Genomic DNA, 22450 nt, shown 5'->3' on the forward strand with positions numbered 1-22450 from the left:
AGGAGTGGCTGGTGGGTTTGAACCGCCAGCCTTCTGGTTAGCAGTCAAGTGCCTTAGCCACTATGCTACCAGAGCTCCCATCTATAGGAAATTATTAGGTGTTTTCAAAAAAGGAAAGGATTCTACAAAATAAAATGAAGAAACAATGGACAAATAAAGATAAGTTTGTTTACTGTAGGAAAATTTCTCAGAGCCTATAGTATGCTAATATACATTTGAAATCTCAAAAAGACATTATACTAAGGTTACTCAACTAATGGCATGAGAAAAGTTTTGTGTATGTGTATGCAAGGAGCATTAATGACCATCTTACAAAATTCCCACAGAGTACATTTAGGAGAGCCGATCTGAACCACTCTCCTATTTTACACATTAGCATGAAAGGCAAGGGAAGTTGTGAGGCTTGTCTAAGGTCACCCAGCAAAATCCACAGCAGAACAAGGACTTGAACATAAATCTCTTGTTTCTTAGACCAGTGCTTTCTTGTATATTTTTTGAAGTAAGGGTTCCATGTTTAGCATTTATCAAATATCCATAGGGGATATATAGATGTAATAGGGAATTTCTTTAGAAATGACCCCCAATCTGTCCATTTTGATAGAGTGTCCCCTCCCTCTTCCTCCCTGCCCCCCACTCTGCTCCTGTCCTTTTTTCTCTTCCCTCCCTGATTCCTCCTTCCTGTCACTAAGTCTCCACAACTGAAGCTTTCCCTCTTTCTCCCCATTGCCCTCATGTTCATTGCTTTCTTCTCTTCCTGCTTGACTTCTCCTTACCCTAGTTGGGAACAGAGACCTGACTGGGGTCTCAGAACCCACAGCAAATATCAGAGAAATGGACCAAACAGCAGGCAGCCCTTGATGCAGTTCAATGGGCAGTGGAGCTAATGGGATAGCTCTTTCATCTCCTCCCTGCATGGAGAGTTGTTCTCACTCCCATGCAGCAGCAACTGTACTTGAAATGATTAATTACCTGGTTCTTGGATCTGGGTAGCCACAGGTTACTGCAACATAAAAGCTAATGAAACAGAGAGGAAGTAATTAACACAGAGCACTTCTGAAAATATACATTGATCCGGCAAAACAGGAAAGGGCAGCCTCTCTCTGTTGGAATCCAAATGTGAACGTGCTCACCTCCATACTATTGATCAGGACACAGCACAGACCAACACAAGGCACGTGTTACCGCTTCCCATGAGCTGAGAGGGAGCAACCTCAGCCTACAGCAGGAGTAGAACCACTGTCCCATTCCCAACTTGTTGTTGTTGTTGTTATGTGCCGTCGTGTCACACCCAACTCATAGCAACCTCTCCTTGGGTTTCCGAGGCAGTATCACTACAGAAATAGATTGCTCCATCTTCCTTCTGAGAAGTGGCTGGTGGGTTTGAACCACCAGTCTTCTGGTTTACAGTCAAGTGCCTTTGGCACTACACTACCAGAGTTAAAATTAAAGAGGTATTGACTGTTCACCCTCCAGCTTCGTTTTCCTTTGCCTGTCCACTCTCTTTTCTCCCATCTTCTTTTACCCACTTACCCTTTTTCTTTCTCTTCCATCCTTTTTTTTATCCTCTTTTATTGTTTCTCTCCCCTTTTCTCTGTCTCCAGACCAGACAACAGTTCATTTCCCCATTTTAGTCTCATCCTTATTCCTTAGACTCTTCATACCCTGGGAGAACCTGCCTAGTTAAAGACCCAGCTGTGCTCAGAGTGAAATGACCCAGTTTAGTTCTTTGTTTGAATCTGATGGGCAGGTCCCAGGAGGACTTTGATGATAAGAGTTGATTTGCACAGAGTGGATATTTAGTTTACAGTTTAATATAGCAAAAGGCATGCATGCATGCTCAATATTTGTTGAAACAGTAGATGGATGGATGATTTATTGATGTACTATTTGAATAATATGAAAAATGTTACAATAGTCCTTACTGTTGAGAGCACTTACATGTTTCTTCCTCTTTTACAGTAGAATTGAAAAGGCCAACCATCTGCTGCACATTGACCCTGAGGCCTTCCAGAACCTCCCCAACCTCCGATATCTGTAAGAACTATGATCAAATTGTGCATTCACATTTTAGCAAATGTCCATTCACCACTCTGGGCACCAACCACCTTTTATCAATTATGGGGGCAGAAATAAGGGTGATCAAATACTTGGTGGTGGAGTTTAGTTTCATTTAATGAGCAAATTCCATTAATATAATAACATTTTATTTTCATTTTCAAAAACAGACACAGTAAGGAATACCATTTGCATTAATGGAACTGTCATATGGACCTTCTTGCAGCACTCATAACTGAGTGTTAATGAGATGCAGCCAAATGTCTGCTAGTGTTTAGCTTGTGACCTTGATCTCAAAGACATGTCTCTCTTGCTCTGCATTTTTTTCTTTGCTAGATTACAATGTTTTATTTTGTAAACTTTAGTTAATAATAGACATGGAATGTTATCAGCAAAGACATTCCTAGTGTGTTTGAGCTCCACCCATTGGGCTTACTCCCATCAGTAAAATCACTGTGCTTCTTCCACTCAGATGCTTTCAGATTTTCTGAGGGCTCAACAGTGCTGTGGTAGTTAAGGATGTGTGTCAGCTTGGCTGGGCCTGGTTGAGTGGCTGGGCAGCTGGATGCAGTTATTCCTCATGGTGAGATTGGTAATTAACTCCATGGTGGAATCTACTGGACCAGCTGAGTAGCTGCTGTAGGGATGTGGGCTACTTCCAGTATATAAGAAAAACTTTGAGGAAGGTTGCTAGCTTTTTGGCACGCTTGGACCCTGCGTGTAGCCAAGTCATTGTTCAGCAGCCTGCCATGCTCTGCCGATCTTGGGACTTTTTCTGGACTTGAATTAGTGGCCCGCTGTGATGTTCAGTAATATCAGGACTATGTCTTTTGACTTGCCAACCTTGGGTTTGTCAGCCTCAGCAACCAGCAGCTGAGTGAGTGAAGAAAAGCCTCTAGCTTCAGTGGGCAGGGAGCAGAAGGCAGAGCTGAAATCCAAGACTTAGGGACTTTCACACAGCCAGGCACTTTGAACTAGACTTCTAGCTTCCAAAACTGTGAGAGAATAAATTCCTAGTTGTTCAAGCCATCGCATTTGTGGTATCTTTTGTTAGAGTGGCATTAGGTAACCAACCAGATACTTTGCTTTACATGATGGGGCTCCACAAAATAAGAGTTTAGAATTTAGACTCTAGAGTCATGTTTTCCAGGACTTACTAGTCATTGATCATGGCCAAGAAATTAACTTCTTAAAGCTTGTTTCCTCTATCAAGAGTGAAGATTATAACGCATATGTATCTGATATCTGTTAACATAATAATTACTCATAACCAACAACCATTTATCATTTCTAATCTCTCTGTGGGCCATAAGCTGAATGCTTCAGTTGATCTAGTTAGTTGGCATGTAGACTAGGAGTTGGCTACTCAGGATGGTCTCAGTTGAAATGATTCAGCTTTCTTCCAAATGGCTTTCATCCCCAGCAAGATAGCATAGGATTGTTTTCATTGTGATAGTGGGGTTCCAAGAAATAGCTGAAACTTGCAAGCCTCTTGAGTCCCAAATGCTGAAATAGCACACCATCTCTTGTAGTGCATTTTATTAGCCTAAGCAATTCACCAGGGTAGCTCAGATTGGAGGGGAAAATAGTAGACTCCAATTTTTTTGACTCTGAAGAACAGAAATTTAGTTTCTCACAGTTCTGGAGTCTAGAAGTTCAAGTTAAAGACATTGGCAGGGCTGTATTTTCTCTCTTGCCTAGCATCTAGAAGCTGCCAGAAACCCATGGTATTCCTTTGCTGCTTTGTACACAGCCATGTGCCACCATCATCACATGGCATCTCTTTTCTCCCTCTATGTCACTCCTTTTTTATAAGACACCACTCAGAAGGGATTAGGTTTAGAATGCACTCTAACATTAGCCTGACAAAAGAAAGACCTTCATTAACATAAAAAAAGAGAACCCTATTTCCAAACCCAGTCGTATTTACAGGTACAAGGATTAGGGCTTCAACATATTGTTTGGGGAGACACAATTCACCCCATAATAGCTTGTCTTGTGTCTAGTATGTGCTTGAAAGAAAGCCACACACCAGGGGCTGGTTATTTGTCTTGGTTACTATCTGGAAATATCTGAACTGGAAGAGTTGCTAATGTAATGTTGACCTGTGCCGATGTTTCTGGAATGATATAAGACCAGTGGGAAACTAAATTAATGGTTGATTCTCTGTGTCAAGTTGAAGTGCACACATTTTGACCTTGTCCCTAAGTAATTGTTTGAACTCTTCTCTCCCCTTGAGGGTGACAGGAGATAATAAGAACTTGAATGCATGGGTATTTGCTGGGAGTCCTGAGGAGAGTGAAGGTGATGTGTGTGCTGATTTTCTGACTTGTGACTTCTACATAGCAACCTTGGTGGTACAGTATTGGCACTCAGCTGCCAATCAGAAAGTAAGTGGCTCAAACCCACCAGCTACTCCACAGAGAAAGACTCAGTGATCTGTCCTACCACAAAGACTCACATCCCTGGAAACCCTAAAAGGCAGCTCCACTCCACTCCATATGGCCACCAGGAGTCAGAATCAACTTGACGAAAATGGGTTTGATTTTTACAGGTTATCTTCTATATAGCTAAGTTGTTGCTAGTGGCCATCAAGTAGATTTTCAACTCACAGAGATCCTAGGTGACAGACCAGAACTTCCCCATAGGGTCTCCCAGGTTGCAATCTCAACAGGAGCAGATCACTGGATTGATCCACACTGGAGCAGCCAGGTGGCTTGAACTGCCAATCCCTTGGCTAGCAGCTGATCACCCAACAATTGTACCACAATGGCTCTTCTATACCTACAGTCATCTAATAGATTCTGACTCATAGAGACCCCCATTGGGTTTCCAAGGCTATAAATCTTTACAGAAGTAAATTGCCTCATCTTCCTTCCACAGAGCAGCTGGTGGGTTTGAAAGACCAATTTTCTGGTTGCCTTACAAGGCTCCTCTATAGCTAAGTAAACTTGCAGGGTTTTTTTTTGTTTTGTTTTGTTTTTTGTTTTTTTACTGTGTTGGTGTTAGCTGCTGTTGATTCAGTTCCAACTCATGGTGACATTTTGTATAACAGAATAAACTATTGTCATCATGACTATTACTATGTCCGAGTTTTGTTGTGGCTACTGTGTCAGTCCATCTCATCGAGGACTTCCCTCATTTTTGCTGACCTCTACTTTGCCAAACAGGATGTGTGTATCTAACAATTGGCCTTTTCCTGATGACATGTCCAAAGTAAGCAAGCTCAAGTCTCACCATCCTTGCTTCTACAAAGCTTTCTTGTTGTATTTCTTCTAAGATTGTTTTGTAAACTACAATGTGCTGAAAAACATTAATAAATATATTAAGTGTTGGTAGAGTGATTATTTCTGGTCAACTAATCAAAATCTACAAATCTATACTCAGGCAAATTTCAATAAATATTGAATAGAGAGTTCTGGTGCCCACTAATATTTTTAGCATTTACCTAGAATGTTTGGTATGCTTTGAAAAAGAGGAACGGGGGACATACTTATGCACTGAGTGGAGCAATACACAAAAGAACGCTGTACACAGAGTCAGACAGACTAGTTCCTAGGTGAAACACTGATATTGTTAGTTAGATAGCCAGTTACCTTCTCCAAGGTAGTTTCACTTTCTTTATCTCTATATTGGGTTGTTGTGAAATCTAAATGAAATTATGCCTGTAAAAAGAAAGAAAAATTTTGCAAATTGTTTTTAGTACACATTCTATAAATAACTATAGCCAAAACAAAAACCAAACTAACTGCCATTGAGTCAATTCTGACTCATAGCAATGCCCACTGGGTTTCCAAGGTGGTATTTTACAGAATTAGATTGCCTCATCTTCCTTCCATAGAGCAGATGGTGGGTTTGAACCACAAGCCTTCTAGTTAACAGTCAAATGCTTTAGGCACTATACTACCAGAGCTTCTTATAAACAACTATATAAATATAAAATTATTAGTGCCTATTATCCAGTTGGTTTCCTTTATTCTTGTTTTTTTCTTTCTTTCTCAACTATCATCCTGTCTCCCTCTCTCTCTCTCTCCCCACCCCTTCTTTTCTCTTAGAAAGTCTCTAAATGGACTATGAGGGCCACAGAGCCTGCAGAGACATCCCATTCATATATTATCACACCTGGCTAATGCAGAGCTGCCCCTATGGAGGATAGGCTGAGAAGAAAATCACCTGCTCACACACGTACTCTGTAGACCATGATAATAATGACATGCCCAAGAATGGTGGGTGGGAGGAGAGAAATGAAGAATGAGGAATTATTACAAAGGTTAAAATTAAGGGATCCAGAATTTGACTCCATTATTGGCCCACAATTCTTGGCCAGTATCATTTACTTATTCCTATTCAGATCTGACTCATAGCAACCCCTCCTTGGGTTTCCAGGTGATAACACTGCTGAAGTAGATTGCCCAACCTTCCTTCCAAGGAATGGCTGGTGGGTTTGAACTGCCAGCCTTCTGGTAGCAGTCAAATGCCTTAGGTACTATGCCACCAGAGCTCGTATTAATAACAACGCTTATCCCTCCATATGAGGAACTTATAAGGATGTGGACATGGAAATTATAGGCCTAGACAGAAGCAGGAGGGACTTTGGCAGAACAGAAGGGACAAACTTATGATTTTGAGTCTGGAAGAAGCTGAAATCTGTGATGACTGTCATCACATCTGGCCTCACCTTGGTGTCCTTTTCTCCATTTGAGGTGCTGAGTAGTCCTCATTCTCACACAGCTCCCCATATCAAGTTCATACATAGTTGGAGGAGACAGATTCCAGTGGTGTTAGAGATTATTGTTATCAAAGCACTTTAAACTTCTTTTCTAACTAGAGAGAGAAAAGAATCAGTAAGTAGTTTGGTCATTATCAAAGGCTTCTCTCTGATTGCTCTGAATAAAATGTTACATTTATATAATTCTACAGTGTGCAAAAAGGAGCTCTGGTGGTGTAGTGGTTAAGGCATTTGGCTGTTAATCAAAAGGTCAGCAGTTCAAACCCACCAGCCACTCTGCAGAAGAAAGATGAGGTAGTCAGCTTCCACAAAGATTTACAGCCTTGCAAACCATGAAGGTTGCTGTGAGTCAGAATCTACTCGATGCCAGTGAGTTTGGTGTGCGTGTATGTGTATGTGTGTGTGCGTGTGTGTGTTTTACAGTGTACAAAAGCTGCTAGTCATTCAGTGATAGAAATCTCATTTTCCATGAGAAAGACTCAAGTTCTTTTCCTGGCCAATACACAATATTCAGCCACCTCTCATCTATCAGTGGCTGCTTACATGCTGCTTTATGCTGACCAGGTTTCTGCAGAGCTTCCAGACTAAGACAGACTGGCAAGAAAGGCCTAGTGATATACTTCTGCTAATCAGCTAATCAAAACCCTATTGTGAAAATGGCATGATGGTGTCCTCTGACCTCCTCGAACTTCACAAGCTAGAAGGATCAAGGTCAACAGCCCAAGGCTTGTTACTACAAACTGGAGGTCAACATGCCTCCACCCTCCAACCTTTTTACTAATTCTGGCACTGTCTCTCCCATGGCACTTTTTACTTCTCTGTTGGGTTTAATTAGTTGCAGTGGCCACACAGAATTCACAGACAGCATTCGTGATTGTGGGGTTTATTTTTATTAGATTTAAAATTCAGCGTTAGAAATGACTCAGGATATGGTTCTTTGACGAGGACAACCTCTTCTCAGTGGTATCCACAGGTACACCTCTCTCTAGCCCCTGGTCTCTTGGCCTCTCAGCCCCATGGCCCCTTGGTTTCTGCCCTGTGTGGGCAAGTGTTACAAAGCTCTGCCAATACATGCCCAGAGGCACCCCACTCCATCAGTAAACCTTGGCCTAAAGGTGCTTAGCTCTAGCTTTTTGGGTTAGCAAACTTAGCTCCACCATGTGTGTGGAGGTACCTCACTCCTGCAGCAAGCCTCTTGCCCAAAGGCACTCAGCTTTCTCATTCTTAGGTCTGGAGTCCACTACAATAGCTCCAGTTGGTCTCCTGATTCTGCTGCCTCTGCTACCACCATTTCTCTGACACTGATTCTCACTGTATCTAGTGTTGTATCTATCTGTCTCCTACATTTAAGAGGTTCCCAGCACAGGGAACCTGAGTCCAAAGGATGAGCTTTGTTCCCATCTCTTCTTCTTGATAGTAGTCAGGTCCCCCTTTCTGCCTCTACGGTGGCTCATTTTAAGCCTAGTGACATGGCAAAACTGACCAATCCCCTCATTAGGGAGCCATAAACCTTATTTGCATAGTCTCAACCCCTACAAAGGTGTCATGTACTCTATTCACATTATTAGCCAGCTATCAAAATTCCTTTGGTGGGCCACAAGCACCTCACATTTGCATAGCCTTACCCAGTCATATGGCATAGTGCCTAAGATATTTGACTGCTAACCAGAAGGCTGGCGGTTCAAACCCACCAGCCACTCTTTGGAAGGAAGATTGGGCAATCTATTTCCATAGAGATATCGCCTTGGAAACTCAAGAAGGAGTCACTATGAGTCAAATCCAACTCGATGGCAGTGAGTTTGTTTTTTTGTTTGTTTTTGTATCCAGTCATATGGTGGGAGTTATGAAGACTATGGCTACAAGGGCCATTTAAATAATTTGTTTCACTGCACCTGTGGATCACAAAGATCCAATCCACAACTAGTCATGGGACAGCACAGGACCAGGTATTGTGACCAGATATTGTGTTTCATTGTGCATGAGATCACCATGAATCAGGGCTAGACTCGCTGGCAGCTAACAACAGTGTACAAAATCCTTTCTCATCCATTACCAGATCTCCATCAGGGAGTTGTGAATAATAGTTACCCATTTTAAGACTTTTAAGGCATCTCCTTGCCCAGGGTGGACTCTCCCCCACTATCCACTTGTCCTCAGCAAGGCTCACATCTGACCCTGGAATTTGGAGCAACTCTTCTACCAGCAAGATACCTGCTCAGGGCTCAGACAATGATCCTCTGAAATATTTTCCAAAGTACTAAGAAAGACTACCTAAATTCACAACTGGCCCTCAAATCTGGAGGATTATATCAGGGAAACAAAGTACAATTACGCTTCCTTGTTCTTCCATGTTTATTTTTTTCTGAGCTCAATCATAAACAGTTTCATGATCTAGCAACCAGGCATAGGTGAAAGGCACAATTGCAATATTCTTTGGGTGATGAACTAGTTACTTTGAGGCCAAGAAAAACCCAAAATGGATGAATAGATCCACAGGGGACCAGTAGCATTGAGGTGTTTTTTTTTTTTTTTTTTTTTTCACCCCTTGAGTCAAGATAAATGTTTATCAGCACCTATCAAAGCAAGAAATTACAAGGGTTAAGGGTAAGTTGCTTTTGACTTGAGCATCCTAATTGCTACACACACATACTTAGAAATATTGTTCTATAATTCTTAGCATTGATTCCATTTCATGTTGATCATTTGATGGCACAGAATTCAAGACAACTAGAAATCAATGCTCTTCATCATTGCCTTCACACTTCACCAAGGAACCTGAAGTGGTTTAGGAAAAAAAAAATCATGAATAAAGAAATGTATTTTAACTAGAAGAATATGCATCAAAAGATTAACTTTTTTTAAAAAAAAATCAATATTATATTTGCAGGCAATATTTTTCTTTACCACTCTGCTTTGCTGGAGCTGACCTTTTGTGTATAAAAGATTATCTATTGATCTGTAAATAAGGTTTACACAATATTCTCTTGCCTTTGCATCCTGTCACTATAATTCTCAGGCAGCTGGATGTTGCTGTTTGCTGCTCAATAAACCATAACTCCATCTTGGCAAGCTTTTCACACAGCTGGGTGGGCAGCCACCCCCACCCCCTGCCAACAGCCATCTTCCCTCACATATGGCCCTGTTAGACCTCCTTGGTATGCTTGCTAATAGCAACCATGCCATCTGTTCTCTCCAGTTGGGGACAATTACAGGAGATTCTGTCACCAGGACTCCCCTCAGTAACTCAGGCTGTTTCCTCCCATCCTTCCTCCAAGTCCCTCTCTCCTTTTTCTTAGCTCCTCTCATTTGGTTTGGTGAAAGCAATGAAATTACCTCTCTGGATTATATAAATTGAATCATTTACTGGAAGTAAGAAAGCAAAGGAGCAGAGTGTGGGGACTGAGGAAGCAGCACAGAGTAGGGAAGAAGCCAACAAGATCAGCCTCACCCATCAGGGCTAAGCGTACCCTCCTTCCCTTATTAGCTGTGTGACCTTGAGCAACTGGCTTAGTTTCTCTAAGTTCAGCTTCCTTTCTGTAAAATAGGCATAACAACATTATCTACACCACAGAATTTTATTACATGAGTTAATACAAATGAAATACTTAGAATGCCTGACATCTAGAAAATTCTCAATAAATGTTAAATGTTCGTAATTAAATTCCTGATCCTGTCATTTACTAGCTAAAGGAGTCCATGCAAGGGACTTTGTTGCTCTGTACCTTACTCTCTCCTCAGCTCAAAAAAAATAATCTACATTATAAATTGTTGTAAGGATTAAATTAAATGCTGATCATAAAATGTAAAATCTTGGGTATATTGTACTAGTGAAACCAACTGCAGTCAAGTTGACTCCAACTCATGGCAACTCCATGTGTGTCAGAGGAGAACTGTAGGATTTCTGATGGGTGATTTTTTTCAGAAGTAGATTGCCAGACCTTCCTTCTGAAGCACCTGTGGGTGGACTCACACCTCCACCTTTCAGTTAGCAGCAAGTGCATAAATTGTTTGCACCTGCAAGGACTCTTGGTATATTATAGGGGTATAATAAACATTTCTAATATGATGATTATTATGAAAGTTATGATGCTTGTGGTTATATCTCTTTCCTTTTCCAATATCCCTAAGGGTTCAAAGATCTCTTTGACTGCTTGTTTTAGACAGAATTCACTAGTCATCATTCAAAGATGGAACTACATCATTTGTGGTTCTCAGAGGGCAGAGGCATCTTTCTGAGTCCCTGATGTATCCAGAAATGCCTTTCCAACAAGCAGATCCAGTTATCCTACAATGTTCTAGTGGAGGGTTCCTAACTGCCTTTTAATGCTTATTTTCAATACTAAAAAACCCATCTATTCAGACTCATAGTGACTCTATAGGACAGAGTAAAATTGACCCATAGGTTGTCCAAGGGTGTAAATCTTTTCAGAAACAGACACCCTCATCTTTCTCCCACAGAGCAGCTGGTGGGTTTGAACCACTAACCTTTTGGTTAGCAGCAAAATGCCTTAACCATGCACCACCAGAGCTCCTTATACATTTCACAGGAGAAGTAAACTGATTTATTTAGAGTCTCTGACAGGAATATATGGTCAATGTCCCTACAGATGGTCTCTCCCTGATACTTAGATGCTCAGTAATGGTCAGCTCTCTGTGGTGGTTGGAAAAAGAGCCTATCTAGCGTTCATTTGTAGAAGTCATGGCAGTCATTCATATGGTGGAAAGATAGTGTCTCCCATTATCCCCTCTTCATTTTGGATGTGAATTGGTCAAGCAGCAAAAGCTCATTCAGTCAGCCAATATTAAGGACATACTACTTCCCAGGTTTTGTTGTGGCTATTGTCTATACAACAAAAGATAAGACAAATGAAATCTCTGTTCTGGTGGAGCTTACATTTTAATGGGAGAGATAAATGATGTTGGAAAATGTCAAATGGTGTGATAAGCACTATCAAGAAAAGTGAAACAGGGAAAGGAAAGAATATTGCATTAAAAAGGGTGGTGGTAGAAAGCAGTATATACAGTCAGTGCAATCCCAATCCAGATCTCATCAACATTCTTTAAGGATATAGAAAAACCAATCACTAATTTTATATAGAAAGGAAAGAAACCTTGAATAAACAGAGCACTATTGAAGAAGAAGAACAAAGTAGGAGGTCTCACACTCTCAGATCTCAAAACCTACTACACAGCCACAGTAGTCAAAACAGCCTAGTACTGGTACAATAACAGACACATAGACCAGTGCAATAGAATTGAGAACCCAGAAATAGATCCAGCTGATTTTTGACAAAGGGCTAAAATCTATTAAATGAGGAAGAGATTGTCTCTTTAACAAATGGTGCGGGCAAAACTGGATATCCATTTGTAGAAAAATGAAACAAGATCCATACCTCACACCATATACAAAAACTAACTCCAAATGGATCAAAGGTTTACATGTGAAACCTAAAACTATAAAGTTACTCAAGGAAAAAATAAGGGCAAATTTAGGGGCCCTGATATATGGCATAAATAGACTATCAAGCATAACACAAAATGCACAAACAGCAGAAGAGAAACTAGATGAATGAGACCTTCTAAAAATTAAATTTTTATGAGCTTCAAAAGACTTCTCCAAAAGAGTAAAAATAGAACGTACAGATTGGGAAAAAATATTCAGCAATGACATATCTGACAAGGGATTAATCTCTAAAATTTATAGAAAACTCCAACACCTCAAAAACAAAAAGATGAACATTCCAATTAAATAATGGGCAGAAGACATGAATAGACACTTCACTGAAAAGGATATTCAGGCAGCCAACAAACACTTGAAGAAATGTTCATGATCTAGCCATTAAAACTCACTGCTGTTGAGTCGATTTGACCCACAGTGACCCCCTCCTTGGGTTTCCAAGGCAGGATCTCTACAGAAGTAAATTGCCCAATCTTGCTTCCAAGGAGTGACTGGTGGGTTTGAACCACCAGCCTTTTGGTTAGCAGTCAAATGCCTTAGGCACTACACCACCAGAGCTCCCATCTTGCCATTAGAGAGATGCAAATCAGAACAAACATGAGATACCATCTTGTCCCAGCACTAATAGCAAAGTTCAGAAAGACAGAAAATAACAAATGCTGGGGAGGATGTGGAGAGATCGGGATTCTCATACACTGCAGATGGGACTGTCAAATGATACAACCACTGTGAAATGCAGTATGGCAATTCCTTAAAAAGTTGGAATTAGAAATACCATTTGATCTGGCAATCCCATTACGAGGTATATATCCTAAAGAAGTGAGAGCCAGAACAAGAACAGATATATGCATACCCATGTTCATTGCAGCATTGTTTTGGTTACCTAGTGCCACTCTAACAGAGATAGCACAAATGGAATGGTGTTAACAAACAGGAGTTTATTCTCTTACAGTTTTGGAGGCTAGAAGTTCAAGTTCAAGGTGCCAAGCTCTAGGGGTTAGGTAAAAGCCCCTCAACCTTGAGCTTCAGCAAGCTCCTAACCCACTGAAGCTGCAGGATTTTCTTCACTCAGGCAGCTGCTGGCTGCTGCAGCTGACAAACCCAAAGTCTACAAGTCAAAAAGCGCAGTCCCAATGTTACCACACACAGCAGGCCACTAATCCAAGTCCAGAAGAAGTCCCAAGATTGTCAGGGCAACATGGCATGCTGCTGAACAATGACCAGGCTACATGCAGGGTTCAAGCGTGCCAAAAAAGCTGGAGACCTTCCGCAAAGTTGCTTCTTATACACTGGAAGCAGCCTACATCCCTAAAGCAGCTACTCAGCTGCTCCAGTAGGTTCCACTATGGAGTTAATTACCAATTTCACCATGGAGAATAACTACATCCAGCTGCCCAGCCACTCAGCCAGGCCCAGCCAAGTTGACATACAACCTTAAGTACCACAAACACTATTTACAGTAGAAAGGGTAGTGGTGAAATGGTGGAGGAGAAGGCTTTGATAGAGATGCAGGAGGGAGATATAGACAGTTCTTCACCTCAAGGATTTCTATATTTTGGAGAGAAGACTATCATTCATTAACCCCTGAAAATCACAGAATATATGTAGAGTAGGTGGCATTGATCATGGATGAGAAGAACCCATTTTCCTCAGCTGACTTAGTAAGGGAAATCTTCTTGTCCTCAAGGGGTGCAATTTAGCTGGAACTTGAAGGATGATTTGGAAAGAAAAAAAGAAGGGGAGGGAATTCCCTGTAAAAGAGAGGTGTGCAATGGATACAATGGTATAGAATTAGAGGCTGGTGTGTCCCAACTAAAACGAGGAATGTAAGCTGAGAAACAGTGTGACTGGATTTGGATGAATTAGGTTGAATAAAATGTAAGGGAAAAAAATTAAAAATGTGTTTAGGACTAATATAATAGGAAAAAGTAAGCTATAATAGATTTCTGAGCAGCAGAGTTCCACAATGACAACAATTTGAAGTATAGATTGACAAGTAACAGGGTACAAACTATACTCAAGGGAGACCTGCTAAGGGCAGTTGCCATAGTCCTGGGTACATTAAAGATGGCACCAGAAGAAATAGAAAGGCAGGTTCAATTGGAGATTCATTTCCAAAAAGAATCACTGATACATAATTCACACCTGGGTTCAACATGGATCCAAGTGACAGCAATTATTTTTACCCACTCACCTTCAATAACCCCCAAAGCCTCCCTCACACCAATGCCTCCCCTAAGCACCTAGCACACAGATCATCCCACAGACAGTATTCATCAAGACTCAGTCTGCCCAAAAGTCATCCCACACAGGGACTGTGATTATTCAGAAGAAATTATTAGCCATCTCCTTGGCTGTCAGAGTTGTAAGGAACTAAAGTTGTTGCTATGACTACGAGGATGTTTGGGCACAATGGAGATTATGCAATTGCTTCTTTTATTACTGATTTGTCTGGCAGAGCCAACTTTGCCTGCCATTGATGACTTTGGGAAAATATAGCTATATTTTCCTTCTGGAATTTGAAACTCTGGGATATAGTTTCAAGCTGAGCTTCTCAGCTCCAGGGAGACAAGGATCTCCTCTTGTTGAGGAGCTGGATCCTGAAGATGGTCAACTTTAGTGATCCTAACCTTTCTCCTACCCTCAATGTGTTTTCCTTTGCAAGATATTCAAAACCTTTCCATCAGCAAGGAAAGTATTTGATCAACTGATTCCTATCAATATGCCACAAAAACAACAACAAAAAAAAACCTGTTGTCTTGGGGTCAATTCCTTCCAGATCTTGATATTCTTTTTCTCAATAGAATTTCATTCTTAAAAGAGGACCCTGGGCAGGGCAATGCTTAACCCAAGAGTTGATAATGGTAGCTCCTCAGGCAATGAAGCTTCTGAGAAGGAGAGAAAAGTCCTACACTAAAAACCAAAAACCCCAACCCACCACCACAGAGTTGAATCATAACAGAGTGGAACTTCCCCATATGGTTTCTAAGGCTGTAATTCTTTTACAGAAGCAGGTTGCCTCATCTTTCTCCCACAGAGTGGCTGGTGGGTTCAAACCACTGACCTTTTGGTTAACAGACAAATGTCTTAACCACCGTGCCACCAGCACTCCTCTCATCATTACAGAATCTCTATAGGAGCCACTCAAATATCACATAATGTATTATCTGCTCCATCACTTGCAGATTCTGTACAATTATATTTTTACAGGAAACACTTTCTTAAAAGGTAGGTATAACCTCACTTCACTAATTTTGAAAGATCTGTCTTTCAGGCCCTGATTAGCAGAAGTCGCATGTAAGAATAAGTCTAGAGAGGTTTTGTAGAGGAACGAGTCTCAGATAGAGTGAATCTCAGTGCTGATTGTTTCCTCATTGCTAGTATCACCCTGACAATGACTTACTAATCTATTTAAGACTCAGTTTCTTCATCAGCAAAATGGTAATCACAAAATAAACTTCAAGAAGTTAGTCAGATAAGAGAAACAGACTCTACATTCTCTAAGATCTCTTTTAGCCCTCCAGTGCTTGATTTCTGAACTGTGATCCTCACGAATTAGAGCCTCACAGTGTTTCTGTCTCTCCTGAGTTCAGCACATTCAGGCCCAGCCATGAAGGAAAAGGTCTTGCATGGATGTAGGAAGTCTCTGCATAGATAAGAAAGCCCAGTATCGTATCAATCACTTTGTTTTCCAAAATGGGCTCCTCTCTCCCAGGAATCCAGCAGACCCTTTAAATGCTGAGATCCTGTGGATACATTAAAAAAATATAAAAGAGCTGCAAATTACTTCTAGATTAAATATAACAGAAGCTCACTCAACTCCTGCAGCTAAAAGAGATGGTCACAAGAAATATTTCTGCCACTTTGGTCCCTCATAAATACACACAGTCAGCACAGCAGAGCCTGAGAGGCACTGGGTGCATGGATGAGGTAAGGAAGCAGAGCAGACAGCACCCAGCGGGTAGTGGAGCCGGCTGGGGAGGGACAAACCCCAGGCAGCACTTGCTCCAAGCATGGGCAGAATGAGCAAGTGGGATCTGAATGGGCATCAGGTGAAGACTCTCACTTCACCACTGCAGAACCAGGTGTTAGGGGTTTGGGAGTGTTTTTGCCTTTACAGACTTAGATTTGTAATTATCTTGGGGAAAGGCTACACATTAATAAATTTGAATACAGGAACTATCAGCTACCACTTCCACAGGGAGAGGGCAGTCTCTGAAAGCAGGAATGGGCCACAGAAGGTGAGCAGCACACTGGGCAGCAGAGGCACACAGGACAAGGAGAGAAGGGAGGTATCACCTGAGTAAACCCTACTTACCAGAGTCCATGCTACTCTACGGTGAGGACGGCATTTTCTTCACTATACTCCCAGTAAAGCTCTGGTGGCAAAGTCCCTAAGGCATTTGGCTGCTAACCTGAAAGTTGGCTGTTCAAACCCACCAGCCGTTCCAGATAAGAAAGATGGGGCAATCTGCTTCCATAAAGATTTATCACCTTGGAAACTCAATAGGGGTTGGAGGTGATTTTGGTTTTGGTATACCCCAGTGTGTGGCACAAAGGAAAGGATCAATTATCTATCTATCTATCTGTCTATCTATCTATCTATCTGTTCTCTTCTAGAGGAATCTGGCTATGAGCTAGGCCTTTTGTACACCTCATTCTATAACACTTGTTGAGGGATTCATTTTCTCCTTGCTACATATCATACATTGGTTTCGCAAAAACAGGTATATTGAAGTCCCTAACCCCTGTACCTGTGAATGTGACCATGTTTGGAAATAGGATTTTCATTTTTTTTACCAGTTAAATTAAGGAAGTCATACTGAAATAGAACCATTAATTAATTAATTAATTAACTGATATCGAGTCCATTCCAACTCATGGAGTGTCCAGAGTTTGAACCTCCATCCTTCTGGTTAGCAGTCAAATTTCTGGGTCCTAATCCTAATCTCTTCTGAGTGATGTTTAGAGAAGGATAGTCATGGAAACAGTGTCACACACAGGGGGAAGACAGCATAGGAGGATTCATCAATAAGTGACAAAGGAACGCCAAGGATTTCTGGCAACCACCAGAAGCTAGAAGAGAGGCCTGGAACAGTTTCTCTCTCGTCTCCAGAAGGAATCAACATGGCCAAGGCCCTCATACTTCTAGCCTCCAGAACTGTGAGAAAATAATTTCTACCATTTAAAAGTACCCCTTTTGTGGTATTTTGTTATGGTGGCCCTGTGTGACTAAGACATTCCCCTCATTCATCTCGTCTGTGTTGTTTTTCACAGCAGGTGTTCTGAGGCTGTAAGCTTCCTCCAGAATTAGGCATGGTCTAACCAGTGGCCCAGCCATTCCCAACTCCTTATTTGTTCATGGGAAAGGTGATATCTTCCCCAAAGGCATGACTGCAGGAGTAACTCATACATGGGATCCACAACCAACCAGAGCAGCTAGTTTTGGCCTTGAAAGCAGTGAAGGCTGAGGGTAGATGTCACCACCAGATTCCACCCAGAGCAAGATGCTGTCTCTGATTCATCTCTGGGGTCCCACCGAGAGTAGAGTCTGTTGACAGTAGGCCCTTAATGAGAATGTGGGCCTGGATGTGAGTCTTTCTGGTTGGACAGTGAAAGGGAGAAGCTGCTGTTTTTAGAGAAAAATCTTGAGGTATTACAAAGTGTGAACAATGAAGTGACAAATGCTCTAAGGAAGAATATTTTCACCGTCAGCAGACATTACAAAAATGTTCTGCTGTGGTTTAATCATGAGATCACCCATAGCACACACTCCACAAATAATATCTAGTTCAAGAGGTGGTGAGTTTTTCCCTCACAAGTTTTTCCCTCAAAAGTAACTGCTTGCCACATGCCTCCCTAGGCCTCAAGTAAAATGGGGAGAAACAAATCTGCCCCACCTCCTTCAAAAGGCTTATTAAGGTAAGAATAGGGAGAGGAGGGGACAGTAAGAGAGAGGAGGGGAGGAAAAGGAAGAGAGGGATGAGAGACAGAGGTGTGAGAGCACTTTGAAATTTAAAAGCAGCCAACAGGTACTAGGATGGCTAATTGTACAAGGTTGGGTGATAGAGAATGAGTAATAGGAATCAATTTAGAAATAACTTTTCCAGTGAATTAACTCACTTCATTCTGTTATACATAGGGTCGCTATGAGTCGGAGCCAACTCGACGGCACCTACCAACAAAAACATCTTTACAAGAGCCCTGTGATGTTAAATCATTGATGGCTGCATTTTGGAGATGGGAAACTTGAGGTTAAGAGATGGTGACTGAAATAACTCAAGCTCACAAAATGAGTTAAGAAGTTATTTTGGGGCAGGAGGGGTGTGGAAATTGACACTTATGGAACATCTACTATGTGGCAGATGCTGAACGAGATATTTTGTTCACACAACTGAATTGGCAGTGAGACAAATATTTTCTCCAATTTACAGATGAGAATTTTGAAACTCAGAGATTACATAATTAAAAGAATTGAGAATGGAAGCCAGTTCATTCTGTTTCCCAACATGCCACAGTGTTCTGAGCACACCTTTGGCACCTTATTAATATGGTACCATTGGAATTTGTAATTACCTACTTGAGTTAGGTTGAACTATACCTAAGAAATCACTCTCTAAATAATTAATATTAGGAATGAGTTGTAAGGGATACTGTGAAAACTGTTTAAAATATTAACTCTTTTGTGACTCCCCTATGTAATTTAAAAGTAACTGCATGCCACAAATTGGTAGTTTGATTAAAGTTTTTCTTACATCAGCATCCAAGAACATCTCAAAAGATTGCCTCTTGGCAAGAGTCTGTTTAACAGTGAATCTAACCTGGAGAGATTTTAGGCTTTGAAATTCCTTATGTAGCCAACATGGTAAAATGGAAAGAACATCACTGAGAGGCTGTCCATATGTTCAAGCACTAGGGTGATTGGGTTCACATTCCATTTCTTCCACTTGCTAGCAGAAAGATCAACTTAAATTCCCTAAGCCCCAGTTTCTTTTTCTATAAAATGAAGCTAATAATAGTGCTTTGCTCATGGGGTTGGAATAAACATTAAATCAGCATTAAGTCTTTGATACAGGCAAAACATTTATAATATTACCTAACATGGACCACTGTCCGATATATTACTGGACAACTTTATGAATAGCCCTGAAATATTGTCCTATACAGTTCCAGAAGATAAGCCTCTCAAGTCAGAAGGCACTCAAAATATTATTGGAAGAGAGCTGCCTCATCAGAGTAGAGCCGAACTTATGGTATGGCTAAAGTAGAGTTTTCAGGACCTCCATTTGCTGTTGTGGCATGACTTAAAATGAGAAGAAACAGCTGCAAACATCCATTAATAATTGGAACATGGAATGTATGAAGTATAAATCTAGGAAAATTGGAAGTTGTCAAAAACGAAGTGGAATGCATAAAGATTGACATCCTAGGCATTAGTCAGCTGAAATGGACCGGTTTGGGTTATTTTGAATCAAGGAACCATATGATCTACTATGCAGGGAATGACAGATTGAAGAGGAACAGCATGACATTCATCATTTCAGAGAATGTTTCAAAATCTATCCTGAAGTTCAATGCTGTCAGTGATAATATCCACATGCCTACAAGGAAGACCAGTTAATACTATTATTCAAATTTACATACTAACCACCAAAGCCAAAGATGAGGAAATTGAAGATTTTTATCAAGTTCTGCAGTATGAAACTGACTGAATATGCAATCAAGATGTGCTGATTATCACTGGTGACTGGAATGGAAAAGTTGGAAACAAAGAAGACTCACCAGTAGTTGGAAAATTTGGCCTTGCTGGTGGAAATGATGCTGGAGATCGCATGACAGAATTTTGCAAAACCAATGAATTATTCATTGCAAATATTTTTTTCAACAACATAGATGATGGCTATACACATGAACTTCACCAGATGGAATATACAGGAATCAGATTGACTACATCTGTGGTAAGAGGTGACGGAAAAGTTCAATATCTTAACCAATGCAAGGCCAGGAGCTGATTGTGGAACAGACCATCAACTGCTCATATGCAAGTTCAAGTTGAAGTTGAAGACAATTAAAACAAGTCCATGAGAGCCAAAATATGACCTTGAATATATCCCTCCTGAATTTATAGACCGTCTAAAGAAGAGATTTGATGCATTGAACACCAATGACTGAAAAGCAAAAGAACTATGGGATGACATCAAGAATATCATCTGTGAAGGAAGCAAAAGGTCATTAAGAAGACAGGACCAAAATGGATGTCAGAAGAGACTCTGAAACTTGCCATTGAATGGGGAGTAATTAAAGAAAATGGAAGATATGACAAGATAAAAGAGATGAACAGTAGATTTCAAAGGGCAGCTCAAGAAGACAAAGTCAATTATTATAATGAAGTGTTTAAAGACATGGAGTTGGAAAGCCAAAGGGAAAAACACACTCAGCATTTCTTAAGCTGAATGAACTAAAGAAAAAATTAAGCCTTTAGTTGCAATATTGTAAGATTCTATGGGCAAAATATTGAGTGAAGCAAGAAGTATCAAAAGAAGATGGAAGGAATACACAGAGTCACTGTACCAAAAAGAACTGGTCGATCTTGATCCATTTCAGGAGGTGGCATATGATCAAGAATCAATGGTATTGAAGAAAGAAATCAAGGTTGCACTGAAGGAATTGGTGAAAAACAAGGCTCTGGGAATTGACGGAATAACCATTGACATGTTTCAACAAATGGATGTTGTGCTGGAGGCACTCATTTGGCTATGCCAAGAGATTTGGAAGACAGCTACCTGGCCAACTGATTGGAAGAGATCCATATCTGTACCCATTGCAAAGAAAGGAATCCCACAGAATGGAAATTATTGAGCAATATCATTAATATCACATGCAAGTAAAACCTTACTGAAGATTATTCAAAAACAGTTGTGGCAATATATTGACAGAGAACTTCCAGAAATGCAAGCTGGATTCAGAAGTGGACATGGAACAAGGGATATCATTGCTGATGTCAGATGGATCTTGGCTGAAAGTAAAGAATACCAGAAAGATATATACTTATCTTTTATTGACTATGCAAAAGCATTAGATTGTGTGGATCATAACAAATTATGGATAACATTGAGAAAAATGGGACTTCCAGTACATTTGATTGTACTCATGAGGAACCTGTACATAGACCAAGAGGCTGTCATTCAAACAGAACAAGGGAACACTGCTTGGTTTAAAATCAAGAAAGGAGTGTGTCAAGGTTGTATGCTTTCACCATACTTATTCAATCTGAATGCTGAGTAAATAATCCAAGAAGCTGGACTATGTGAAGAAGAACATGGCATCAGGATTGGAGGAAAACTCATTAACAACCTGCAATATGCTGATGACACAACTTTGCTTGCTAAAAGTGAGGATTACTTGAAGCGCTTTTTGATGAAGATTGAAGACTACAGTCTTCAGTATGGATTACACCTCAATATAATGAAAACAAAAATCCTTACAACTGAACCAAATAAGCAGCATCACAATAAATGGAGAAAAGATTGAAGTTGTCAAAGATTTCATTTTACTTGGTTCTACAATCAACACCAATGGAAGCACCAGTGAAGATATCAGATGACATATAACATTGGGCAAATCTGAGGCAAAAAATCTCTTTCAAGTGATAAAGAGCAAAGATATCTCCTTGAAGACTAAAGTGCACCTAACACAAGCCATGACACAAGCATTTTCAATAGCTTCATATGCATGTGAGAGCTGGACAATGAATTAGGAAGACTGAAGAAGAGTCTATGCTTTTGAGTTGTGGTGTTGGTGACAAATGCTGAAAGCACCATGGACTTCTAAAAGAACTAACAAATCTGTACTGGAGGAAGTGCAGCCAGAATGCTCCTTAGAAGTGAGAATGGCCAGACTTTATCTCACTTACTTCAGTCATGTTGTCAGAAGGGACCATTCCCGAGTGAAGGACATCATGTGTGGTAAAGTGGAGGGTCAATGGAAAAGGGGAAAGCCTTCAACGAGATGGATTGGCACAGTGGCTACAATGATGGGCTAAGGTATAGCATGGATGATGGGGCTGACACAGGACCAGGTAGTGTTTCGTTCTGCTGTACATAAGGTCACTATGAGTTCGAGACAACTCAACATCACCTAACAACAATAACGTGTTAAAATAATCAATAAGTATTAACTATTCTTTCAGCTCAAGTCCAGAAATTTAG

The 22450-nt window shown here is 40.7% G+C and overlaps 1 protein-coding gene across 1 annotated transcript in view; it reads left to right on the plus strand.

The window, feature by feature from the left end:
* Positions 1–22450, plus strand: part of FSHR (follicle stimulating hormone receptor) — a 385534-nt gene that overhangs the window by 308020 nt on the left and 55064 nt on the right. Inside the window, exon 4 of the mRNA XM_007953991.2 lies at positions 1960–2034. Within this exon, the coding sequence (XP_007952182.1) occupies positions 1960–2034 (75 nt within the window). The remainder of the gene's footprint in view (positions 1–1959; positions 2035–22450) is intronic.

Source organism: Orycteropus afer, unplaced genomic scaffold (assembly GCF_000298275.1).
Source record: "Orycteropus afer afer isolate SDZICR_OR568_19922 unplaced genomic scaffold, OryAfe1.0 scaffold00423, whole genome shotgun sequence".
Classification (NCBI taxonomy): domain Eukaryota; kingdom Metazoa; phylum Chordata; class Mammalia; order Tubulidentata; family Orycteropodidae; genus Orycteropus; species Orycteropus afer.